The sequence below is a fragment of the Ogataea haglerorum genome (assembly GCF_019207285.1).
Source record: "Ogataea haglerorum isolate 81-453-3 chromosome Unknown 81-453-3_NODE_11_length_416158_cov_97.210077, whole genome shotgun sequence".
Taxonomy (NCBI): domain Eukaryota; kingdom Fungi; phylum Ascomycota; class Pichiomycetes; order Pichiales; family Pichiaceae; genus Ogataea; species Ogataea haglerorum.
In genome coordinates, this window is record NW_025065161.1 from 201,674 (window position 1) to 226,074 (window position 24,401).

Below are 24,401 nucleotides of genomic sequence, written 5' to 3' on the forward strand. Positions count from 1 at the left end.
GTAACGGGGAATGTGTTGTGTTGGGGTGAGTTTGCTAGCCGTTGTTCCTATAATTTACATTTAGGCACCATGTTCTTGTTGGGGGCCCATTTCCAGCTCAATTGGCGATAGTTACCCCCAAGTGTGTCATCTAATGCCACAATGTGTGCATGGTAGCCAAGAAGACCCAGACGAGCTCACAGCAACGCTATCGTGGCACAATGCGGCACCATCCCATAATATTTTGCATTTTGGTTGCAACCTGTCCACGCTCGTTATATACGAATTTGGGCAGGTCTGTTTAGCAGACCTGCCCAGTACAGCAGTCCAGCAGCCTGCATATGGTCCGCTTCGAGGAGCCATGGTTTTGTTTCTAACCCAAATATCTCCTGGTCGATCGCAGCTGCACAAGTCGCACGTATTTGTGCTCTGTGCCGTAGCATACCTTTGGCACTCGATCCAGGCACACAATGGACGCATTCCCCGGGCGCCTGGGCACAACTTTGCCGGCTAGAAGTCAACGGCTGGTCACATGCTTCAAGTCATGGCACTGTCTCTGCCGGATTACTCAGTTGTATCCGACGGGAAAACCAAATATTTCTCAAGAAAATATTATATTTCCGGTTTCACCTGTATTTTACTTCATGGACTGGATATCCTCGTTCCCAGTGACACGGCACGTGCTGGAGTACACGCAAAAACAGCTGTGCGCGGTGCTGAGGAGCGGAAGCGTGCCGCAGCACATCGGGTTCATCATGGACGGCAACCGCAGATACGCCAGGATGAACAAGATGGAGACCAAGGAGGGCCACAGCGCCGGGTTCGACACGATGGCCCGGCTGCTGGAGGTGTGCTACGACTGCGGCGTGCAGGCAGCGACGGTGTTTGCCTTTTCGATCGAGAACTTCAACCGCAGCGAGTACGAGATCGAGTGGCTCATGAAGCTGGCCAAGTCCAAAATGAAACAGGTGGTGGACAACGGCGAGCTGTGCCACAAGTACGGCGTGAAAATCCGCATTCTGGGCAACCTCAAGCTTCTGCCCGCGGACGTGCGCGAGTCGCTGCTCGAAGCGCAGGAAATGACGAAAAACAACGCGCGCGCAGTGCTCAACATCTGCTGTCCGTACACAGCCAGAGACGATATCACGCATGCAATAAAAAATATCATAGCCAGGGGCCACGACCCAGAGGACATCACACAGGACCTCGTGAGCGAAAACCTGTACACGGCGGGCGTCCCAAAGCTGCAGCTGCTCATACGAACGTCCGGCGTGTACAGGCTGAGCGACTTCATGCTCTGGGAGGCCGTCGACGAGGACTGCGACGTCGAGATCCTGTCTGTGCTCTGGCCGCAGTTCACGCCGCTGCTGATGCTGTGGGTTCTGTTCAAGTGGGGCTGGAACAGGGCCGGCCGCGCACGCAGAAACAAGCGGCTGCTCGTAAACCACGGCAAGGACGACTAGCTCCAGCTCTCCTGTATGTATTAAGGTCACCAATACACTGTATTTACTTTTTAGGCCTTGTTGGCCTTCTGGGCCTTCTCGAACTCCTCCTTGAACTTCTCTGCATTCTCCTTGTTGCCGAACCGGATCGCCAAGGTCTGTGCCTCCGGAGCGCCGTCGCTCACGTCCGCAGTCACGCTGTACACCCACGAACGGTCCGACCCGACGTTCGGAGTCAGCTTGTACTCGGGAGCGATGATGTGGTTGGCACACACCTTGAGCGTCTTGTCTCTTCTCATCAGCAGTCTCACCTTCTTGGTCTCTCTGTGCTGCAAAAACTTGACGTCTCCGGTACCTCTCTCCTTCCACTCCTTCGACTCCGGGTGGAACTTGAACAGTTTGGCCCGGATCTTGAACAGAACGTCCTCGTTCTCCTCGTTGGTTTTCACCTCCACCTTCTCCAGCTGGACCAGAGGCTCGAAATGGATGTCGTCGTTCTCCGGAACCTCCTCCTCGTCCTCACCCTCCTTGTCCTTGGATCCGTTTCTATTTTCTTCTTTGGCGTCTTTTTCCTCCTTTTCCTCCTTCTTCTCCTCCTTCTTGGCGCTGGCGCCTCCAAACATCGCAAACACGTTGGCCGTAGGCGGCTTCAGGGCCGGCTCCTCGGTCTTAGGCACGCTGGAAACGCTCTTGTCTTCGCTCATGTTGTTTTGTGTTGATCTGTGTTTTTTCGCCATTTATTTTTTTTTTTGTCCCGTAGGGTAACCAGCTGCCTCCGTCTGTCTGGACGGGACGGCCCTCTGGCCGCAGATTCGCCAGCGTCCCGATGCAGCCCAACGGCGTTCGGGTACATCCCGCTCTTCTCAAGCCTCGCTCACCCCCTTCTCCCACACCGCCTCCGGAGCGCCATGCTCAAGGCTCTTCCGTACTTACGTAATACCCATGATTGCCTCATTTAAGGTCTCCCCCCAGTTTTGCATTTATCTATCAGTTTCTATTTGCGCACTCTTTAGCAATGCCGACCTCTCACAAAAGACAGTCGTCGATAGACGACGTCGACCCTTTTGCAACCGCAGACTTGTACTACGGACCGAAGACCGACCCGTCGAAGTCCAACAAAGCGTCCCGCTACGGCAGAACAAGGACCTTGTCTGCTGTCATTCCTAACAGAAAGGTGTTCCAGTTTAGCGAGCTAACGCCTTCGCCGACTGCGACCCCGCCTCCCAACGGGTCCGCCACGTTTGACATGGGCCACAGCTCAAACGACGAGGACGACTCGGCGGTCTCAGAGACCCCCTCTGAGGCTGGCTCCGCCCTCCACTCTCCGAGCGAGTCCACGTCGTCTCTCGTGAAGGAGCACAATCTGGAGGTGGTCAACTCGCAGAAGCTCTACAGCTTGCCCGGTGTTTCCTCGGGAACAGTGAACTCTGCCAGCAGCAATGCGACTTTGCGGCGGCGCGGATCAGCCGACGACTCTTCCAGCATGAAGAACTCCAAGCGTTTTTTTATCAGCGACATCGACGCCACGCTGGAGGAGCTACTTGAAAACGAGGACACAGATAAGAACTACCAGATCACGATTGAGGACAGTGGGCCGAAGGTGCTGAAGCTCGGCACGGCAAACTCCAACGGCTACCGGCAGTACGACATCCGCGGCACCTACATGCTGTCGAACCTGCTGCAGGAGCTGACCATTGCGAAACGGATGGGCCGCAAGCAGATGATTCTGGACGAGGCCCGTCTCAACGAGAACCCCGTTAACAGACTGAAACGACTCATTTCTAATACATTCTGGAGAAACCTGACCCGGACGCTTGACGAGCACAGCATTATAAACATGGCTTCGGATACCAAGATCGACACTCCTGAAGCCCGTATTCCTCGTGTCTACGTGCCTCACAACCAGCATGAGCTCTATGCGTACTACCAAAAACTCGCCGAAAAGTGTCCAGAACATAACCTGCAGGTGGAATACTTGCCCGAGCACATCGATGGAGAGTACATCAAGTCTATAAACCACAAACCGGGTCTTCTAGCCCTGGCCACGCGCAGACGCAGCCAGGAATACGCCGATCTGGAGGGCTATCCGTACGTCGTTCCTGGTGGAAGATTCAACGAGCAATATGGCTGGGATTCGTACTTTGAGACTCTCGGTCTTCTGCTCTGTGACATTGTGGACCCATGTATCGGTATGTGTGAGAACTTCATCTTTGAGATCGAGAACTACGGCAAGATCTTGAATGCAAACAGATCTTACTACCTGGGCCGGTCGCAGCCCCCATTTTTGACCGACATGGCGTTGCATGTGTTCCACTATCTTGAGGTTCAAAAGGGCATCCAGGACCTGGGCTTTTTGGAGCGCACAGTGAAGGCTGCAATCAAGGAATACAACACGGTCTGGTGCTCTCCTCCAAGATTAGACCCAGAGACTGGTCTCTCCTGCTACCATCCAGAAGGCAAAGGCATCCCTCCAGAGACAGAGGCCACGCATTTCTGTGCAGTCTTGAAGCCATATTGCGAGAAGTATGGTGTGTCGTTCGAGGAGTTTACCAAGAAATACAACGATGGAGAGATCGTCGATCCCGAGCTCGATGAGTACTTCCTCCACGACCGCGCCGTCAGAGAAAGTGGACACGATACCTCTTACCGGTTGGAAGGCGTTTGTGCCTATTTGGCCACTGTTGATCTGAATTCTTTGCTGTACAAATACGAGAAAGACATTGCGTTCATCATTGGCGAGTATTTCGACAACCACTTGGAGTTCAACGGACAAGTTGAAACTGCTGAAAAGTGGGAGTTCCTGGCCGCTGAGCGCAAGAAGCGTATTGACAAGTATCTGTGGAACGAGTCCAAGGGAATGTACTTTGACTACAACATCAAGACACACAGACAAAGCTTGTACGAGTCGGCCACCACATTCTACCCGTTGTGGGCCAAGCTTGCGTCACGTGAGCAGGCCAAAGCGTTGGTGGAGAAGGCTCTTCCACGGTTCGAGGTGTTTGGCGGCATTGTGAGCGGAACAAAGGAGTCTCGAGGCGAGATTGGGCTGAACAAGCCTTCGAGACAGTGGGACTATCCGTACGCGTGGTCGCCGCACCAGATCATGACGTGGAGGGGGTTGCAGAACTACGGCTACACCGCCATTGCCAAGAGGCTTTCCTACAGATGGTGCTATCTGATCACACTTGCATTTGTTGATTTTAACGGCATTGTTGTTGAAAAGTACGACGCCACGTCGGAACAGAGTCCACACAAGGTCGATGCCGAGTATGGTAACCAAGGTTCTGATTTCAAGGGAGTGGCTACCGAGGGCTTTGGATGGGTCAATGCTGGATATTTATTGGGACTTGAGAACCTCGACACGATCGGAATTCGGGCCCTAGGGTTGGTGACGTCTCCTAATAACTTTTTCCCTAAATTGAATGAGGCTGAGAAACGGAGCTATGGGTTGTGATACAGAATTTAAATAAATAAATAAATAAATTTTGAGTCCTAGAAAATAGAGTAAATATCTAGATCGGGACTTGCTTTCTTTTCTCCATGAAACTAAAGGTTGTCGCCGACAAGCCGATCGAGCTGCGCAAATGTCTCTCGTTTCTCATTGGACTGCGACGGATGTGTGTGTTCCGCTTTACAGAGCAGCAATTGATCATAGTGTCTTCTGGACTGAACGAACCCACTGTCTGGTGTAAGCTTGATTCAAGCATATTTCAGCTTTACGAGGTGGATTCGACACGCAACAATGTGATACCGTTCGAGATCAACATTGAGCCTCTGCTGCAGGTACTGCGCAATTACGAAAAGTCCAACGTGTCCAGCAGTCTGGTGATCCGCCTGCAACGAAGACCTTCTAACGGCGGAGAGATAAAAAACAAGGCTGCTGCGTCGCTTGCGCTTTTTTACACCGAGCAGATCTCCGTGACCTCGAACGTGAGCCACTCGTTCAACGTTCCTGTGCGGCTGCTCAAGATGGACAGCGATCTGAGGATTGTGGAGCCGACAATGGACAGCATGAAGCTGGCCATGAAGTTGCCGATGCGGATCGTGCCCTTGCTCAAACGTCTCGAGCGCTACCGGACGTCGGACCTGATATCCATTGTGGGAAATCAGACCGGACAGCTGAAGTTTGTCATCGAAGAAGAACAGCGCAAAATCGTGGTCCAGTGGAAAGAGCAGCTGGACGTTCTGCCCGACGACGAGGATGCGGCGCCGCAGAGCTGGGACTCGAGTGTGCTACGGCCGGTGTCGCTGAAAGTGAAGCTCAAGCACTGGAACGTTGGTGCGAGGTTGATGGAGCTGTGTGACGCAATGTCTCTCATCATCCACGCACAGGGCGGGATCCTGCACTGCTACATCGACATGGACCAGAAATGCGATATCGCTTATTATCTAAATGGCTACCAGACAGACTAGGCGTGTTGTGCACCGTACGCTCTCACAAAGTCGCATAGCAGCTTGACGCTCTCCAGCGACACGGCGTTGTATAGAGAAGCACGCATGCCGCCAACAGACCGGTGGCCCTTCAAACCCGTGAGCTCTTTTTCTTCCGCAGCCTTGAGGAACTCGGCGTCGGAGCCGTCAGCCAGCGTGAACACCACGTTCATTTTCGACCTCACCGGCTTCTCCACAGCAAGCTTGAACACGCTAGGGAACTCTTCCAGAGCCTCGTACAGAAGCCTGGCCTTCTGCTCGTTGGTCTTCTGCTGGACTTCAAGACCGCCTTTCTGGATCAGGTGCTGCAAGACAAGGTCCACGATGTGAACGGTGAACGTTGGGATGGTGTTGTATGCCGACTTGTTCTTGACCACAGTTGGGAAGTCGAACGCGATAGGGCTCAAAGGGATGTTCAGCTTGGTCAGCTCCTCATCAGTTGGGTAGTCAAGAAGGCTCTTTTTGATAATATAGACCGTGATCCCGGCCAGACCAACGTTTTTCTGCGCACCTGCAAAGATACACCCGTACTTGGAAACGTCCACCTTTTTGGACAAGAAGTTCGAGGACATGTCTGTCACGATCTCGACGCCTGGGAACTTGTCAAATGGGAATTCCGGGAACTCGACGCCGTTGACGGTCTCGTTGTCACAGAAGTAGAGGTACGAGGTGTTGGACAGATCCTCAGGTATGCTCCACTTGTCGGTGCTTGGAATCGTGCCAAACTTGCCGTCGACCTTCTTTGAATCCAGCACGATGTCCGGACCGAAGCCCAGTCTGGCAGCCTCCTCGGCAGCTTTTTTCGACCAGCTTCCAGTGACGACGTAGGCAGGTCTGCCCTTCCGACCGGTCTTCTTGGCGAACGAGGCTGTGAGATTAGTTGCAATAGACGAAAAACCAGTTGTTCCGCCTCCTTGCAGAAAGAAAACCTCGTGGGTGTCCGGGATGTCCAGCAATTCGACCAGGTGCTGACGAGCGCTCTCTGTAATATTGGAACCGGCAGACGAGCGATGGCTGATTTCTCCGGCACCAAGGCCAATTCCTTGGAAGTTGATCAGGTCCTGGGCGGCTTGTTGCAGGACGCTGGTTGGGAGCAGGGCAGGCCCCGCTCCAAAATAGTTTGGCTCTTTTCTCTCCAGTGACATAATGCCGAAGAGTCACAGATAATTAATTCATCTGAAAAATATCGAATCTTGCACAGCCCGAAACCGACTTAGTGTATATATCTTCTACTCCTTCTTTGCAACCTCCGAGAACTTGTCGTACAGGTCTGACTTCTCGAAGACAATGCCGTCGAACTTGCCGTCGTTCAGGACCTCTCTAGTGCTAAGATAATCTAGACTGCACAGCCTAGGCCAGTTGACGTACTGCACTCCGTTGTCAAAGATGTACTTGAGCGAGAGCGCAGCAACAGTCACCAGGAACCCGTTCAGGATGAAACGCTTGAACGGAGAAAGCGAGCTGTTCGGATAGATCGAGGTGATCACCAGCAGAGAAATGGAAGCCAGAAGTACGTAAGGGATGGACTGGGTGTACGCTGGTCTGAGGTCCTGGAACGGCGACGTAGCCATCTCGTACGGCAGGATGTTGCCAAGAAACAGATCGTAGCCGTCCTGTCTGGGACCGTCTCTGTAGTTGTTTTTGATGTATCTTGTGATGGAATTGACGAGATCGTTCAGGGCGCCCAATTTCGTTCTGCGGCCCGTTCTGGTGAAATCTGTCTTCAGAGCACCGGTTCCGGAGTACGACTTCGACACGACGTCTGCGTTGTCAGCCCAAATATTCATGAACAAAAAGTTGAACTTAGGGTCCACCTTTTCCCAGTCCTCTGCGCCGCTTATCACGCCGCTCTCAATCAGCTGCTGCTGCAAAAAGAATCTGCCCAGCGTGGACTGCACCACGTTGGTTCTATCGAGACAGTCCATACAGTTAGTTCTCACTGTGTGGCCCTGTTTGCGCTGGACCACAAACTTCTCCGAAACGTTAACCACAGAGAAGTCTTGCGGCGACAGACCTATTTCTCTCAAATGGTCGATCAGAAGCTTGACACGGTACCACCTCATATTTTTGCACTCGTGGTGGAAGTCAAAGTAGGTGTATTTCAGGTTCGGGTCGTTCAGCGCAGTCACAGCGTTCTCATATGCCAACTTGACAGGCTCCTCGTAGCCCTTTTGGTTCACGAGATTCACCAGGTACGTGGTGCCGTACTTTTCAATCATGTGGCTGAAATGCTGCCTTGTAGGCGTATAGTCTGTCTGCCCGAGCAGCAGGTTCGGCTTGTATCTAAGATTGTTCATCTCTGCCCAATACACTGGGACAGAGCCTCTGGTCTGCAGATAGGTGTACACTTTGTCACCCTCTGGAGTGTGAACAGCCAGAATTTGCTCTGTCTCATTGAAATTGGCAACATTGCCCTCGGAGTCGATTCCACGGCGGAAATACCGCGTGCCGGCCCTCATACGCGACCGCCTCGTGATCACGCCAAACGTGACCGGCTTCATGTTCACAGTTGTGTGCACAAACTTCGCGTATCCGTAGATCATCGGCAGCACAAACTGATTTGCAACCTTGATAAGATCCTGCGACACAAAGTAGTTCCACATAAACTCTGGATCGTAGCCCTTTTCGCCCTGTTTGACAAACGGCTTCGTCAGGTCGTAGTCGTACGAGAACAACAGCGAGGCAGACTGGAGATGGGACTCCAGCAACTTCATGTACTTGCTCTCGTCTTCGTCAACGTGGTACTTGGTAGGGCTCAGCGGGAGCATCTTGAACGAGGTCATTTTGAACACCTTCTTGCCACCATACACTTGGCCCATCTCTGAGGCCTCAGTGACAACCAGCAGATAATGACAGCTGTGTAGATGGATGAGGCCGATTATACCTGAGATAGGCTGCGAATTCTTGTCAACTGCATGCTTTTCCGCGTCAACAAGCTCAATTGTGCCCGAGTTGGTCACCAGCAGCGCGTGCGACTGGCTGCCACGTGCCACGCTCGTCACCAAATATCCATCGGCAACCTCCGATAGCGACAGAAAAGGAGCACTCATACGACAAAAGTTAGTTTATATTTTATTACAAAATTGAACTTCTCCTAGCGAGCGCATCCTTGCACCACTAGTAGTCCAAGAGCCTGCGTTTCGGGAAGCTCTTGATTTCCGGCACCGGGATCTCAGGAACAAGATACACCATGCCGTTGTCGTCTATCCGCTCGCGGTCCTTCTCGCTGATGTTGTAGATTTCCTGTACGTGAGACTTCAGCAGCTCTCTGACCTCGACAAAGTTTTTCTGGATCTCGTACGCCTGCGCCATCATTGACCGCCTCACAAGACCCTCGATCAGTCTCAGCGCCTCAGGCTCGGTCTGGTTCAGTCTTTCAACCAGCCTGCCAATAGAGTTGACCAGGTACTCCTCCTCGTAAATGGTTCCCTTCTTACCCCTGGCCTTTTTCCGCTCCTCTCTTCTCCTGTTCTTGGCTGTTCTGCGAGAAGCTCCCGTTTTGGCCGTTCCCTGCGTCTTTCCTGTGTATCTGGTGAAGAACGACTCTCTGGTGGACGTCTCAGACGCAGCTATGGAGACGTTGTCTGGTGCATCTGTCTCGCCCATCTCGCCGTAGTAGGCGAATGGGTCCTCTTGCTTTTTCGACCGCAGCTCTCTAAGTCTGCCCAGCTGCGAGTTGATCTGGCCCTTGCAGTCTGCAAGCAGCTCGGCAATCACACCGAAACCCTCTCCAAGAGCCGGGTCGACCACGGACTCGACCAACTCTTTTCTGTTTTCCTGGTAGCACAACATGATGGCCTGCTCATACTGGTGGTTTTTGCAGTACAATTTGAGCGCCTCCTCAATATTGTCAAGGAACTTGAGCTCCAGATAGGCCGCGGCCGAGTATTCGTGGTTGTCGGTCAGCAAGGAGACCAAACGGGTGCAGGTGTCTGTGAGAAGCTGTTTATCATGGAGAGCCAGAGTGACTGCCTGCTGCCAGTTTCTGGCTAGCACGTAGTTCTCCAAGGCCTGCTGTGTCTGCGACAACGTTTCGTATGCCAGAGCTGCGTCCGCATACTCTCTGTTTTCGTGCAAATAATCGGCGTACGCCCTCATTATGGCGTCGAACTTGTCTTTCTTGTATCTGTACAAACCCAGGGCGTGCGTGTAGAGACTGTGTTCGACGACAAAATCGACGATCTCGGCGTCGACGTCTGGCGAGTCCTCCGGTGAGATCTGCACCAGCGAGTCGAGCGCCTTTTCGTATTTCTTGAGGTAGCTGTCGATCATGAATTTTTTGCGTAGCTCCGGTTGCACATGTAGGTTCTGCAAAAACGGCAAATACTCCTTCGGGTCCTTTTGAGACTGCTGGGCTATAACCAGCGCGAGCGGCACATTGTAGATGCCCAGCGCCTCGTCGTACAGCATGTTGACGTCCAGCAGGAAACACAGGTGCTGCACGGTTTTTTCGGTCTCGGACTCGTTCTTGAACGTGCCAATCAGCTCCAGAGCCTGCTTGGTCTTTGGAGGATGCTGGCAGGCGTAGGCTGTGATGATCGTCTGCAAGTACTTGCTCTTGTACGGTGGAGTGAGCAGAACTGTCAGAATGGCCTCGCAGATCTTGCTAATTTTTTCCTTGCCCCGGGGCTTGACATAGTTCGACACCCGCAGCTGCTCGAACAGCGACGAGGCAGATTTCTCTGTTTCCTTGTACTTTGTCTCAACAACATCCTCTTCTAGTAGCGTAGACATGAACAGCTCGATATAGTCGGGCCGTTTGATCTCCTTGATGAAATGCTCCACGTTGTTGAAAAACAGCTCAGAGTCGTAGTCGTGAAGGATATCGAGCGCGATTCTGTGCGTGCGGCACGCGACAAAGGCTTCTGCATACCTTCTGTTCCTGATAAACTGTCTGACTTCCGTCAAAATCATGATCCGCGGATGGATCGTCTCCAGGTTGCCACGCGGCGCCTGGAGCACGACGCTGGCTTTGGACGGAATGGCTGTCACCAGGAGAGCACCACGCTCGATCATTCTAGTTCTCTCGTCGTCTTCGTCCTCAGAAAACGGCTGCTGGTCCATATTGCTGTCCAGATGGACGAATTTCAGCTGGTGTTTGGCCGTCGTGTACAACAAATGAGACTCGGTGACCAAAAACGACGTGACTCCGGAACAAGCTAGCAGGGAATTGACGTACAGCTTTCCGGTGGACGAAAGACCAAAACAGACACGCGTGTCGTCAACGTCGGTGACCCAGAAATCCGTGCACAGCTGCGGAAACTGTGTGACCTTGGACGCCTCGAACGTGCCGAGGTCGAGTACATACACGGACCCGTCGGCCGTTTCGTACGCGAGATGCTCGAAATCGACGGTCGGCTTCACCAGAACCGGCTTGTGCGGGCCTGCGTCCACCACAGACGCCAGAAGCGGCTCGTCAGCGTTGGAGACGTCGAAAATGGCCACTTTCGAACACCGCGCCGTGTCAAACAGCACGGCAGCCATATTGTCGCCGGCACAACACACCTGCCGCGGACGATCGTGCGGGCCCGCGAAGGCGTCCCTGGTGACGGCGCTGCGCACTTTGGGCTCGCTGCCCCTAACTATATTTTCCAAGTCCACGGTAGCAAAAGTCACGCAGTTGTTGCTCAGAAGCGCAAACAGCGAGTTCGAGCGCGCGCAGGCAACATCCAGCAAATTCTCCTCGGACCACACCTCGCGCAGACTGGCCGGCGGAGGAACGTTGGCCATGCCCAACGGCGTGATCTTGCACTCTGTTCCGTCTGCTACCAAAACCATGCCGACATCTGTAGGCGGACACGTTGGGCCCAGACCCATCGCGTACGCCATGTCGACGATCTCTATTCTCTTTTTTGAGCCAAACATGATCCTCATTGGGTTTTCGGGGTGAAATTTCATGAACTGGATCTCCTCGCCGGCAGCAGTGTATATTTCCTCCTTCAGGTACCAATGGTAGTTTTTGGTCGTCCAGACCTGGATACGGTCCAAAAGGCGGAACGCTAGCATCTCGCTATTGCACGACCAGTCCAGGGACAGCACTCGGGTGTTTTCTTCCAGCCGCGCGTTGAATTCGCCGTGTCTCAATCCGTTTCTCTCGAAAAAAATTAGTTCCAGCACCTGCTCATTTATTTCCTCCTCGAACCGACGGCGCGTCGAGGCAATCAAAGAGCCCTGCGGCTTCCACGAAAGCGGCTCCTCCTGGCCGTCGACTGCCTCAGAACAGGAGTCGAGCTCTCCGTCGCGCGAATAAACACGGATCACCCTGCGCTCGTGTCCTGGCTCGACTTCCTCGACGGAGCTTAAAGAGAGATACTGGCTGTCGCCACGCCATGAAATTTCGCATTTGAAAGTGTCGTACGACGACAGGTGGCCGTGTTGCACCTCTGCGACGGTCGGATCGTGTAGTATAGCATTGTCGCTGTCGATGTTCAATCCGGCATTCTTCAGCGCCAGCCGCTCTCGTTCCAGCTGTTTCGCGCCTTTGCCCTTGAATTGCGTCTCCTTCTTTCCCCAGCCAACAGAAACTTGCGTGCTGGCGTTCACGTCGTTTGGGTTCAGGTACTTCTCAGCAATCGGCTCAAATGTCCTTGTGAGCAGCACCAGGTTGTTTTCCCCGGTCAGAACCGCCAGAGTCTCCTCGTCAGGCGACCATCTCGCACACTTGATCCCGCTGTCTATAGATCCAACAATCTCGACGACCGTGGAGTCGGGATCGGGGCTTGCTGCGTCGTACACGGCACTCATGATGTCTCCCTGTTCGAAGATGACCACGAGCTGGCAGCTGTCCGCAAAGTGAACGAAAGATACCATCTTGTCAAACTCGCGAACGGGAACTGACGCAAGGACGTGGACCTGGCCCGTCTTCATGAACTGCTGGACCTCCAACGTCTGGCTTTCCTCAGAGCCCATCACAATGGTGACAGAGTCGGACACGGCGTCGAAGACGGAATCCACGACCTCCAGATCCGGGTACGTCCGCGACTCTGGCGCCACCTGACCAATGTTGAGGATTCTTAGGTTCTTCATTAGAGCCGGTTAGTGTTCGCAAGAGCTCAATATTTTCTAAATTTTTTTTCCTTGCATGACATAATCTATATACATTAGTTTCTTGAAGAGAGAGCTCTGTTGGCCCACCGGGTCTCCACCACGCTCCAATCTATGCAATTCCACACATTTTCGAGGTACCTGGCCTTTCCAAACACACCGTAGTCTCGCAGATAGAAAGACGGGTTGTTTCCGATGGCCATGAGCGGCTCGTAGACGTACTTCAACGGCTCGTATGTGTCTTGTGCCTGCTCCAGCGAAGGAATGTCGATTTTGTGCATGCTGAAGGAGCCGTCGTCCTGTTCAGACGACTCCGATTTTTGTTTCTTGAATGCCCTGGCGTTCGAGATCTGTCCTGCTCTGAAATGGTGAGGCGTGCCGTGGTTGTAGGTGTTCAGGATCGCCAGCGAGGAGAATCTCGACAGGTCCCTTGTTTCCTGTCCCAATTCGGGCTGTCTGTACTTGTACACCAGCCACGTGTATCCGTTTCCTTTCACTGCCTTTGCGGTGGACAGCAAAAGGGCCTTGAATTCTTGCAAAGAGCCGAACGAGGCCTCGATCTGCGACCCGAACTCTGGACGAGGAGCGTTTTCGATCTCAGAAAAAACGTCTGGCGTCTTGTAGAGCTCGTCGACGCCGGCCTTGGCAACTGTGTTGTCTGGGTTCGGTTTGAGGGACGAGAGGAAATAGTACAGGTTGTAGATGGCAGAGGCATTCTGGAAAACAAACTGCTCTGTAGGTTTTTTCGCCGTCTTGGACAACAGTTTGTAGTACTTGTCGATGGTGGGGTTATTAGTCGTCATGACAAATTCCCCTATCAGGTCGGCAGGAGACGTCTTCTTTCCCTTGAGAAAAACGTTCTTGCTCGAGTTGTATTCGACAAAGGCGGACTCCAGACTGCTTCTCAGCGGCGACTCGGATATTCCATACTTCAAATCGTCCAGCTTCCGTGCAGTCTGGACGGTCCAGATGTCCTTAAGTACGGATTCACTGAACAGCCCAGGAATGCCCACGTTCTCAAAGCTCTCCGCTATAGACAGGGGCGGAAGAATGATCGTGGCTCCCGCAGGCTCCGACTGATTATCCACGCCAGACTCTACCTGGCGGCACGCGGCACGTGCGCTGAACGCACGGTGAGCAAACGGCAAGCCACTCAGCGTTTTTCTCAGCATCGAGGGGATGTCGAGAGTATAAAAAATTTAGTTGAAAATTACACGACAGGACAGAAAAGATAAGCGACGTGGCGTTGATGGCGGGCTGGGTGTGGAGACACCGGCCATTGAGCGGAATGGAGAGGCCAGGAGGAAAACGCGGGAACGAAAGATGGTACGCGCGCGTATCCGGGGATGGATCCGGCGACCCGGAGCGCGTGGAGTCGCACCGTATAAAAATATCAACGTTACCCGGCCGAGAGATGAAAGGCGAATTTTGCAACGACCATTTTATTGGGAAAGCTGTAAAATAAAACAAGTAAATAGCAACGGAGCGGGCTTTGTTTTTGTTAAAACAGTTTTAGATCACTCTTTCGAGACCCTTGCGTATCCCACCCACCTTCCAACAGCGGTGGTCCGAGTTTTAACAGCCATCAGTAACAGCGGGTAACTATTTTTACGCGTTGCCACTACGTTCCGATACAAAAGGAAAAAATAACAACCTTTATCCAAACGAGCGAGCCTTTTGTCCGTTGCGGTCAATCCACGCGTTTGATACATTGACAAACGTATTTGCTAAAGCCATCGCCTCTTGTCACTGCAGTTAACGCCTCCGCCACCTAACCATGGCCGAACAAGAAGCAGACATTGAGTCCATTATCGACAGACTTCTCGACGTGAGAGGTTCTAGACCAGGTAAGCAGGTCCAACTACACGAATTTGAGATCAGATACCTATGTACCAAAGCGAGAGAAATTTTCATCAGACAGCCTATTTTGCTTGAGCTTGAGGCTCCTATCAAGATTTGCGGCGATATTCACGGGCAGTATTACGACCTTCTGCGGCTGTTTGAATACGGTGCCTTCCCGCCAGAGGCAAACTACCTATTCCTGGGAGACTACGTTGATAGAGGAAAGCAATCATTAGAAACAATCTGTTTATTACTAGCATACAAGATCAAATACCCAGAGAATTTCTTTATTCTTAGAGGCAACCACGAATGTGCATCCATCAACAGAATCTACGGGTTCTACGATGAGTGTAAGAGACGCTATAATATCAAACTTTGGAAAACCTTCACAGATTGTTTCAACTGTTTGCCTATTGCAGCTATCATCGATGAAAAGATCTTCACGATGCATGGGGGACTATCGCCAGATTTGAACACCATGGAGCAAATTAGAAGAGTCATGAGACCTACAGACATCCCAGATGTGGGACTGCTGTGCGACTTGCTGTGGTCCGACCCAGACAAAGATATAACTGGATGGAGTGAGAACGATCGAGGCGTCTCCTTCACCTTTGGACCAGACGTGGTTTCGAGGTTTCTACAAAAACATGACATGGATCTCATCTGTAGAGCGCATCAAGTGGTGGAAGACGGATACGAATTCTTCAGCAAAAGGCAGCTGGTCACCATATTTTCTGCTCCAAACTACTGCGGAGAATTCGATAACGCTGGCGCCATGATGAGCGTTGACGAAAGTTTACTCTGCTCCTTCCAGATTCTCAAACCGGCAGAAAAGAAGAAGTACGGATACGGAACACAGCCTTCGCCAGGGGCCCAGTCTCCGAAAAACAAGAAGAAGCCTACCAAATGATTATCAGAAGCTTGATGCTTACTATGTCGCAATCCACATGTTCATCGTTCAGGAATGAGCCAGCCACCGTCATGAGTTCCATCGAAGCCCACTTATACTTTTTATTACCTATTTGTGATTTAGTTTGTCAATGAAATGTTGTTAATCAGTTGGGTAATCAACTATACGGGCACTATATACTTAGGTAGCAATATTCTTAGGACCTAAATTCGAACAGGGTCACGTGAGAAAACACAGGGTAGGCGTCTCTACTTTTCCCTCAAGTGTCTAACTTTATTTTCTAGTTCTATATTTTAAGAAAGTTTCAATTTGTTAATTGATTATGTAACGCTACTTTTCGCTCCAGAAAAAAAAAGAAACCTTTTCAAGTCACTGTCCAGAAAGAATTCAAAAATTTTTCACACACCTTTAGATATTAACGTTCAACATGGTTTTAGTTCAAGACTTGCTCCACCCAAGCGCAGCTTCCGAGGCAAAGAAACACAAGCTCAAGACCCTCGTGCAAGAGCCAAGATCATTTTTCATGGACGTGAAGTGTCCAGGATGCTTGCAAATCACCACTGTTTTCTCGCACGCCCAAACTGCCGTCACCTGCGACTCCTGCACCACTGTGCTGTGCACGCCAACCGGAGGCAAGGCCAAGCTGTCTGAGGGGTGCGCATTCAGAAGAAAGTAAGCATAGAGAAGAAGAGTACCAGCATAGACGAGGGTGTGTATTATAGTGGAACACCATACCAACATCAGCACTGTTGAGAGACAGTTAGAAGATGCTAATCAGTACGTATTCGACGTATGTATTTGATAATCACTATATGAGGTTTGGAAAGCGAGTAGTGAAATCATAGAGAACTTATCAGAAGATGGAGTTGACCAGGTCACTTCCTATTGTAGCACCGGCACCAAAGATGGCTGCGTTCCCCAGTTTCGACCCGAATTTTTTCAACATGGCGTTATGCTGTCCTCCCTGGGGCTGTTCAGCGACGGTCATTGGCGTGTATTCTTGAGGCTGCTGTTGCGGAACATACATTGGGGAAATCGGCTGCTGCTGGTATGGCTGAGGAGTGGCAGCAGGGGTCGGAGCCAATCCAACTAGCCTGACATAGTTTGCAGGGAACATTCCGGTTTTACCACGGACGGTACCTTTCCACCACGACGTGCTCAGTTTGTCAATCACCGTGATCTTGTCTCCTGCTTTGAGCTCCACATCTTCCGGCTGCTGAGGCTTGTAGTCATACAGCGCCTCCGCGTACTCGGCTGGGCTTGGCGAAGGACTAGACTGGGTATAGACTGGCGGAGCAGCTGGCGGAGCGACAGGCTCCGCCTTGTCTGCGGCGCCCACGTCCTTAGGCGGCATTCCTTCTATATATTTTTCCGGCAGAGAGTTCAGTATGTGATTCATCAGGTTCTGGGTGATCACATTGGATTCTGCGAGAAACTCAAGTTCCTGTGGTGTTAGAACTAGCACGCAATGTACTTACGGTCTTGACGTTGGTCAAAGAACGGTTGATAGTAGCTGACATGATAAGCTTTTCGGACTAAAATTATCTTTTTAATAAATTATTGATTGGCCTTCCTATATGTAGGCGGAGCCATAAACCGGTGTAGAGATGTGCCGATAAAGACTGTAATATAGTGCCAAACTAGTATACAAACGTGAGAGGACCGCAACGTGAACATCACAGCGCGAAGAGCCAAAGGAACGCACTGGCGCACTACAGAGGCCCCAGGTAGTCTTCCTTAATGCTTCCGATCGCGCTGATGCTGTTGACGTCAGATCTCGTACCAATGATCTTTATTCTGACCTTGGAGCCTTTCATGATGACCTGGTCCTCGCTAATGTATGCCGGAGGAGTGTGCGATGGCGTATACTTCATGTCTTTAGGAATCAGGTGTTTGGATATGAAAACAGATAGTGGCCCCACGTCGGCAAAGAATCCCATGTTGTTGACCGAAGAGACTATTGCGTCGACCACTTCTCCCTTGAACGGTTTCCAGACAACTGCACGGTACTTGACTTCAAACTCGGCGTATCCCTGTTGACCGGGCACAATTTTTCCCTTCCCCACGTCGATGCTCATGCTGTCTAGAACACAGATGATATATCCAAATTGACCCGTACATGTTCCTTCGACGTCGGTCAGCAGCTTCTGCTGCAGATACTGGTTCATCTGCGGGCCGAAGTATGATGGATGGAGCGTTAGATTGAGCGAGAGGTCTTTTATAAAGAACATGGTTGGGTGGATTTATTTTGAATTATTTTTCACGGCTGTTTTCGCTGGCGAAAACTTGGACGAGAATTGAAAAAAAAATTTAGGAGTGTTTGTTAAATGTCGAACAAAATAGGCAAGACAGGACTTGGGTTTGCCCGAGTTTGGCACCATGTGGACCTTGCCGCGGACAAGAGAACGCTCGGACGCTTGGCATCGCAAATCGCAATCACCTTGATAGGCAAACACAAGCCTATCCCGCACGAGACCCAGGACGCTGGAGACTACGTCGTGGTGTCGAACGCTCAGTTTCTGCGTGTGACGGGGAACAAACTCAATAATAAGACGTATTGGTCGCACTCCACGCGGCCAGGATCGGGCAAGGCCACTCCAATGAAAAAGATTATTAAGGATTACGGATACGGAGAGGTGATCAGGAGAGCAGTGAGCAAGATGCTACCTAAAAACAAACACAGATGGACAAGACTTAACAGGCTGAAGGTGTACGACGGCTCGGACCACCCATACAAACAGAATCTGATTGCGTTTGCCGACCAACAGCCGGTTGTCCTGGAAAAGGTCAAGAAGTTAGAGGAGAAGACGAAGCTGCTGGAGGAGTACGAGAAGCAGATGTCCGGGAAAAAAATATAACTGGGCCAGCACGCAGCATAGCTACTTGTGTATATACGACTAACATATTGACAATGTTTGAATTTCATCTCCATCTTAATTTACATATTTTATATTCTTTTTGAGTCAGCTCTGTGGCATTATCTGGTGGTGACTCCACTCTTTTGCGTGTACAGTCTTGGCGCAATGTTCATACTCATCAGCTCCTGGAACAACAACTTGGCGGCATACGGGATGTGTATCTGGTAAATGTTGGTCTTGTTCTTACAAGACTTGCACTCGAATTGATTTTTCTTCAAGTTGGCAATGACGCTCATCAAACCACAGATACCACAAATGTGGACTCTGAAAGCGTCCGACGAGTCCATCAGTCTCTCCTTCAGGAACCCGGCAGCACCGTGTGCAATCATACAGTCACGCTCCATTTCTCCGAATCTGAGTCCTCCGTCTCTGGCTCTGCCCTCCATAGGTTGCCGAGTAAGGTTCTGGTACGGTCCTCTGGCTCTTGCGTGGATCTTGTCGTCCACCATGTGTCTCAGTCTCTGGTAGTAGGTAGGGCCAAAGAACACCTGCGCCATAAGCTTCTTACCCGTGTGTCCGTTGTACATCACCTCGAAACCTCTGCTCTGGTAGCCGTTCTCTCTAAGAAGTTTCGACACCGCGTCCACAGTCAGATCCGTGAACGGCGTGGCGTCTCCTTCGTAACCTCTCATCGAGGCCACCTTGGACAGCAAACACTCGATCAGGTGGGCGACCGTCATACGAGACGGAATGGCGTGCGGGTTGATGATCAGGTCCGGAACAATGCCTTGTGCGGTGAAAGGCATGTCCTCGTGTCTATACGTGATACCAATGGTACCCTTCTGGCCGTGTCTGGAGGCAAACTTGTCTCCGATCTGCGGCACTTTGGTGGTTCTCATTCTGACCTTGGCAAACTTGAGGCCTTCGGCATTAGTGGTCAAAAGCACCTGGTCAACGATTCCGCTCTCCGTCGTCCTCAGTGGCGTCGAGGCATCTCTCTTTGTGTGATATTTAGTTCTTTGGCCGAGCTCCTCTGTGTCTGGCGGAATAGGAACGGTTTTTCCAATAATGATATCATCTCCGGAAACACGAACCCCTGGAGCAATTAGTCCGTCATCATCCAGCTTTTCGTAGGTGCCCTGTTTGAAGCCCAGAGTGCTGGAACGCATTGGCTTTTCAAACTCCTCCACCACAGAAATACCGCTTCTTCTCTCCTGATCCATGTAGGATCTGAAAAAGAGCGATCTGAACAAACCACGATCAATAGACGATTGGTTCATAATCATCGAGTCTTCCTGGTTGTAACCAGAGTAGCATGCAATGGCCACAATGGCGTTCTGTCCAGCAGGAAGCTCTCTGAACTTCAGGTACTCCATAGACTGCGTCTTTGCCAGTGGTTTTTGCGGATAGTACAAGATATTCGCCATAGTGTCCATTCTGACACTGTAGTTCGTCAAGAACACTCCCATAGCCTGCTTACCCATAGCAGACTGGTATGTGTTTCTTGGAGACTGGTTGTGGTCTGGGAACGGAATGATCGAGGCGGCAACGCCGAGAATCATCGACGGATGAATCTCGCAGTGGGTAAAGGAGTGGGCCTTCACAACGTTCTTGATTCTCTTTGCTGGATCCAAGTCACGTTCGGCCTTCTGCACTTCTGCGCTGGCAGAGGAAATCAGGTCTTCTGGAGACATGGCGATCAAAACCGTTTCCTCCTCCTCGGCATCAAGATACTCGATAATGCCGTTGCTCAGCAGGGAGTCCCAACCAAATACTCTCTGGACAGGACCCAAGGGCTGGCCCTCATCGTCAAATTCCTCATCCTGCACGATCTCTTCCACTTCTCTTTCCAGAATCTTGCGACAGTGCTCTTTCGTCAGCTTCAATTCACCCTTGTGCTCGCTATCAGGATCGTTGTCGACAATGAACAGAGGTCTATAGATTCTTCCTGCATCAGTAAAGATCTTGAACTCTCTCTCTCTAATGTCCCTAATTAAAGAGACCTCTGGAGAGATGGTACCACTTCTTCTGAGTTGTCTCATAGTTTCAACCAGCATGGCAGGGTCTCTGTGCGTTCCGACCCAATTTCCGTTCAAAAACACTCTCGTTGCGTTCTTATGCTCCTGTGGCTCGTAGTCAGACAACGGCTCCAACCCCCACTCTTCCAGCAAGTAAGTGATAGGCTCGGAAGCGGAACCGACTGAGGCACAGGCCATTAACGACAAGTTCTTCACCAGACCACAGGCCTGTCCTTCAGGAGTCTCGGCAGGACAAACGAGACCCCAGTGTGTATTATGCAATTGACGTGGCTTGGCTAACTTACCGTCTCTTCCAATAGGCGTGTTCGTTCTTCTTAAATGCGATAGTGTCGAAGAGTACGTGTATCTGTTCAACACCTGAGAAACACCAGCTCTGCTGCTCATGGCCTTCTTCTGCTCTCCCCAGTTTCCGGTAGCGAGAGAGTACTTGAGACCAGAGGTGATGGTGTTGGACTTCACAGCACTGACAATGTTAAAGTCGTCGCCTCTCTCAATACATCTCTGCATGTATCTGTAAATGTCTCTGGACAACTTTCTGAAGAGGATTCTGAACAAGTTGGCTAGCAACGGACCAGCAAGGTCCAATCTTTTTTTACCGAAATGATCTCTGTCATCTGGTTCTTTCCTTTCTAAAGCGCACAGTAGCAGTCTGTTGACAATGTAACCAAGGAAGTAAGCTTTGTTGGTTTCGTAACCAGAATCTTGCGAAATGTGCGGGAGAAATTCACGCTGCAAAATGTCCTTGGCGTATTGGATACGTCTCTCTTTCTTGATACCAATCGAGTTTCCTCTTCTTCCGATGTAATCCAGGGCGACTTCCTGCGATTGGATCAGGAATCCTTCTTCAATACAAGGCTTCAACATCTCAAGCATCTGCCAGTCGTTCTCATCGTAACAAATATGCTGCAAAATGTCTCCGTCCTCAATCACTCCCAAAGCTCTAAACACAATCACGATCGGAATGTCAGCCTTGATATACGGAAGGGTAGCCTTAATCGATCTCCCCACACCACCGCTCTTGAAGTTGGAAGCGCCTCCTCTGGCAAGCTTGACCTGAATGGAGGAAATGAGTCTTGAACCTTTCTCCAGCGCGGACCTGAGCTCAGCAACGTGAGAGACTGGAGATGGAGGAGACTTCTTGAAAACTTGCACAATATTGGCGGCGGACCTCTCCTGGGCAATCAAAACCTTCTCGGAACCGTTGATGATGAAGTATCCTCCCATATCGAATGGACATTCTCTGATTTCGTATAGCTCGTCCTCCGAAAGACCATAAAGAGAACAGAACTTGGACTTCAACATGATAGGCACCTTACCTATGAAAATCGTTTGTGACTCTGCACCAGAACGATGCACCTTAATGCCGTGTCTCTCTTCTATGACATCGTCGCTGTCATCGTCAAAGTTAGGGGGCATAATGACCATTTCGTCCTGCTCGATCTCGCCGTTTCTGTATCTGGTGATCTCGCCCTCTCGATACCAGACAACTTGCGTGGTAACCACATCATCGTCATCTATACTTTCCTTCACCATTTTTTTCATCTCAACGTACAAGGGAGCCGAGTAGGTGAGGTTTCTCAGTCTCGCTTCCTGCGGAAGAAGAGTACTGGTGGTACCATCAGCTTCGGTCTGAGAAGGCTTCGAAAGAAAAATGTCTCCAAATGTAATCTCGTATCTTCTGTTCACGTCGTCATCCTCTGTGATGTGCTGTGCTGGCTGATCGAGGATCAATTTTTTATCTTCAAGAACCAGTTCCTGAATAGACGACTCGATAAACTCTTCGAACGAGTCCAACTGCTGCGAGACAAGACCCTTTTCCTCGAAGAACGACGAGATGACCGTCCAACAGTCTTCCGTCGTGATCATCTCGTATTCTGGAACGTCATACATACCTTCGTTGAAAGACATGTTTATGATGAAAAATACACTTTATTGAATACCAATTGCTGGAAATATCTCTCAAACGTTTCCAAATTCAATGCGCACTTGACTCGGTGGATGCGATCACTTTCCAACGATTCAGACAAAGTGTTTACCAGAAAACAAGATGTTTATCTAGGAGTATTCGCCTTCAAGTTTTTTTTCTTCAACGAACACAAGCATCCTCCTAAAATTACCCGGCGATAAAAACGAGCTGGGATTTTTCAACGGGGTCAATATCGAGTATTTTTTCCCAAACCTTTTTGTCGCTATGTTTGCACGATTAAAAGCGGCCAGAAGCAGCCTTTTCGAGCGCACGCTTGTGCAGTCGCAGCGGACCATAATCATGGGCCGCCCCCGTCCTTTCGCTCAGAAGAGAAAGCCAACCGTTCCAAGGGAGGAGCGCGCAAAGAAATCCAAAAGAATTGTCCAATTGGTAAAGGAAGCGATCGAGAACGACGAGCCACATTTCACCGTGGGTGCGAAGAAGCTGTATTTCCCATCGGCGAGAGTCACTCTATTACGTCCCAACGCGAAACAGACTCCATACCAGGCCAAGTTTCTGGTTCCTAAGTCTTTTAACAAGCTGGACCTGAGAGACTACTTGTACCATCTGTACGGCCTGCGAGTTTTGAATGTGACCGTCGCTTTGACGCCAGCAAAATGGGACTATCCGATGGGTATGCAATTCAGTTCTAGACGCAGACTGCCGCAAAAGAAGAAAATGACTGTGGATCTGATCGACCCATTTGTGTGGCCCGAAGAAACAGAGTTCTTCAAGCAGCAGGCCGATTTCATTGAACAGAGGGACGCATACCAAACGGAAAAGAGCACAGCTGTTGGGTCGGACAAGCTCAAGCCTTCCAAGGCTTTCGGAGGCATCATAGACAGACATCCGCAGCCGATGAACTTTGTCCCTAAAACCGTCGAGAGACAGATGAGAAACCTCAAAGAGAAGGCCAGTCTCCAGGAGAAAGAGTTCAGAACAGAAGAATTCATTTCCCAACATATCCAGCTATAACCCTGTACATATAAATTCAACATAATAAAAGCTTGAAATCAGAATCGTGACTATTCATTCGCAAAAGAGCTGTTTCTGGATTTCCAGCCAAATCCCCACGACGGGCGTCTGTTTTGGGGATCCGTGCCCGACGGAGTCATCTTCCGCAGCGATGCCGACGAGTTGCGCTCCTGGAGCCGCGGCAAACTCGTGGTGCTTGCGTTCGCGCTGTGCAGTTCGTCTTTATTGACAACATCGTACTCCTCCCGCACGTCTCGGTGCTCATTGATCAGCATACTCTTGATGGGCGAAATCAGCGACGAGAGTAGAAGCTGCGGATAGTAGTCCGCCACATTCTGACCGGCGGATGGAGCTCGCCAGCCAGAGGAACGCCACAGCTCGTTCATCACCTCAACCGTAGACTTATCCTGTTTGGACGCCACATTGAGCTTGAGAAACTGGTATCTGGGCACGTATTGGTCAATGACTCTGTTGTAGAGGTCGGCGCCGTAAGTGGCCACGTCGGTGGTCTTGAGGTCGCCAAGATAGTGGTTCAGCAGCACCAGCCAGTTCTTGAGATAGTGGTGGTAGAGAATGTACGAGCCTGTGACGCTGGTGCCCGAGGAGTCCACGGAAACCAGCGGAAAAACCAGCCAGATCCGCAAGTACAGGATCACCAGCGAGCTGAATGGAACGAAACTGAGCACAGTGCTCACCACCCTGTTTGATATAACCAGCGTGCAAACGGCGAGGACAAGCCAGTACACGAACCATCTTTGGAACTGACTCTGTGGCGGTAAAACAATGGGGTGTCGTGACTGGTCGATGTTGGTTAGCAGCTTGAAAGATTCCACCAATGGATACAAGTATGACACCCAGACGCCGATCACAGCAAACAGTACCCGGAACATGGTCTGATTGTCGATAGCAAATTCG

The 24,401-nt window shown here is 51.0% G+C and overlaps 16 protein-coding genes across 16 annotated transcripts; 8 read left to right on the forward strand and 8 right to left on the reverse strand.

Moving 5' to 3' along the window:
* Positions 1–133: 133 nt before the first annotated feature.
* On the forward strand, positions 134–493 carry KL911_003979 (uncharacterized protein; the record flags this gene model as incomplete). The annotated part of the gene is made up of 1 exon (XM_043199218.1): positions 134–493. One exon carries the CDS (start codon positions 134–136, stop codon positions 491–493), a length of 360 nt encoding a protein of 119 aa, XP_043053248.1.
* A 30-nt stretch (positions 494–523) lies between these two features.
* KL911_003980 (uncharacterized protein) lies at positions 524–1,442 on the forward strand (the record flags this gene model as incomplete). Its single annotated transcript, XM_043199220.1, has 2 exons — positions 524–983; positions 1,084–1,442. 2 exons carry the CDS (start codon positions 524–526, stop codon positions 1,440–1,442), a joined length of 819 nt encoding a protein of 272 aa, XP_043053249.1.
* Positions 1,443–1,492: 50 nt separating this feature from the next.
* KL911_003981 (uncharacterized protein) lies at positions 1,493–2,125 on the reverse strand (the record flags this gene model as incomplete). Its single annotated transcript, XM_043199221.1, has 1 exon — positions 1,493–2,125. One exon carries the CDS (start codon positions 2,123–2,125, stop codon positions 1,493–1,495), a length of 633 nt encoding a protein of 210 aa, XP_043053250.1.
* Positions 2,126–2,436: 311 nt separating this feature from the next.
* KL911_003982 (uncharacterized protein) lies at positions 2,437–4,875 on the forward strand (the record flags this gene model as incomplete). The annotated part of the gene is made up of 1 exon (XM_043199222.1): positions 2,437–4,875. The coding sequence occupies one exon, from the start codon at positions 2,437–2,439 to the stop codon at positions 4,873–4,875; it is 2,439 nt and encodes an 812-aa protein (XP_043053251.1).
* An 86-nt stretch (positions 4,876–4,961) lies between these two features.
* On the forward strand, positions 4,962–5,725 carry KL911_003983 (uncharacterized protein; the record flags this gene model as incomplete). Its single annotated transcript, XM_043199223.1, has 2 exons — positions 4,962–5,241; positions 5,391–5,725. The coding sequence occupies 2 exons, from the start codon at positions 4,962–4,964 to the stop codon at positions 5,723–5,725; spliced, it is 615 nt and encodes a 204-aa protein (XP_043053252.1).
* Positions 5,726–5,830: 105 nt separating this feature from the next.
* KL911_003984 (uncharacterized protein) lies at positions 5,831–6,997 on the reverse strand (the record flags this gene model as incomplete). The annotated part of the gene is made up of 1 exon (XM_043199224.1): positions 5,831–6,997. The coding sequence occupies one exon, from the start codon at positions 6,995–6,997 to the stop codon at positions 5,831–5,833; it is 1,167 nt and encodes a 388-aa protein (XP_043053253.1).
* An 84-nt stretch (positions 6,998–7,081) lies between these two features.
* KL911_003985 (uncharacterized protein) lies at positions 7,082–8,902 on the reverse strand (the record flags this gene model as incomplete). The annotated part of the gene is made up of 1 exon (XM_043199225.1): positions 7,082–8,902. One exon carries the CDS (start codon positions 8,900–8,902, stop codon positions 7,082–7,084), a length of 1,821 nt encoding a protein of 606 aa, XP_043053254.1.
* A 67-nt stretch (positions 8,903–8,969) lies between these two features.
* Positions 8,970–12,878, reverse strand: KL911_003986 (uncharacterized protein; the record flags this gene model as incomplete). The annotated part of the gene is made up of 1 exon (XM_043199226.1): positions 8,970–12,878. One exon carries the CDS (start codon positions 12,876–12,878, stop codon positions 8,970–8,972), a length of 3,909 nt encoding a protein of 1,302 aa, XP_043053255.1.
* Positions 12,879–12,952: 74 nt separating this feature from the next.
* On the reverse strand, positions 12,953–14,176 carry KL911_003987 (uncharacterized protein; the record flags this gene model as incomplete). The annotated part of the gene is made up of 2 exons (XM_043199227.1): positions 12,953–13,992; positions 14,137–14,176. The coding sequence occupies 2 exons, from the start codon at positions 14,174–14,176 to the stop codon at positions 12,953–12,955; spliced, it is 1,080 nt and encodes a 359-aa protein (XP_043053256.1).
* Positions 14,177–14,673: 497 nt separating this feature from the next.
* On the forward strand, positions 14,674–15,648 carry KL911_003988 (uncharacterized protein; the record flags this gene model as incomplete). The annotated part of the gene is made up of 1 exon (XM_043199228.1): positions 14,674–15,648. The coding sequence occupies one exon, from the start codon at positions 14,674–14,676 to the stop codon at positions 15,646–15,648; it is 975 nt and encodes a 324-aa protein (XP_043053257.1).
* Positions 15,649–16,075: 427 nt separating this feature from the next.
* On the forward strand, positions 16,076–16,324 carry KL911_003989 (uncharacterized protein; the record flags this gene model as incomplete). Its single annotated transcript, XM_043199229.1, has 1 exon — positions 16,076–16,324. One exon carries the CDS (start codon positions 16,076–16,078, stop codon positions 16,322–16,324), a length of 249 nt encoding a protein of 82 aa, XP_043053258.1.
* Positions 16,325–16,501: 177 nt separating this feature from the next.
* Positions 16,502–17,726, reverse strand: KL911_003990 (uncharacterized protein; the record flags this gene model as incomplete). The annotated part of the gene is made up of 2 exons (XM_043199231.1): positions 16,502–17,106; positions 17,432–17,726. 2 exons carry the CDS (start codon positions 17,724–17,726, stop codon positions 16,502–16,504), a joined length of 900 nt encoding a protein of 299 aa, XP_043053259.1.
* Positions 17,727–17,767: 41 nt separating this feature from the next.
* On the forward strand, positions 17,768–18,506 carry KL911_003991 (uncharacterized protein; the record flags this gene model as incomplete). Its single annotated transcript, XM_043199232.1, has 2 exons — positions 17,768–17,828; positions 18,019–18,506. The coding sequence occupies 2 exons, from the start codon at positions 17,768–17,770 to the stop codon at positions 18,504–18,506; spliced, it is 549 nt and encodes a 182-aa protein (XP_043053260.1).
* A 119-nt stretch (positions 18,507–18,625) lies between these two features.
* KL911_003992 (DNA-directed RNA polymerase II subunit RPB2) lies at positions 18,626–22,453 on the reverse strand (the record flags this gene model as incomplete). Its single annotated transcript, XM_043199233.1, has 1 exon — positions 18,626–22,453. The coding sequence occupies one exon, from the start codon at positions 22,451–22,453 to the stop codon at positions 18,626–18,628; it is 3,828 nt and encodes a 1,275-aa protein (XP_043053261.1).
* A 283-nt stretch (positions 22,454–22,736) lies between these two features.
* On the forward strand, positions 22,737–23,486 carry KL911_003993 (uncharacterized protein; the record flags this gene model as incomplete). Its single annotated transcript, XM_043199234.1, has 1 exon — positions 22,737–23,486. The coding sequence occupies one exon, from the start codon at positions 22,737–22,739 to the stop codon at positions 23,484–23,486; it is 750 nt and encodes a 249-aa protein (XP_043053262.1).
* A 50-nt stretch (positions 23,487–23,536) lies between these two features.
* On the reverse strand, positions 23,537–24,376 carry KL911_003994 (uncharacterized protein; the record flags this gene model as incomplete). The annotated part of the gene is made up of 1 exon (XM_043199235.1): positions 23,537–24,376. One exon carries the CDS (start codon positions 24,374–24,376, stop codon positions 23,537–23,539), a length of 840 nt encoding a protein of 279 aa, XP_043053263.1.
* Between the last annotated feature and the right edge of the window lie 25 nt (positions 24,377–24,401).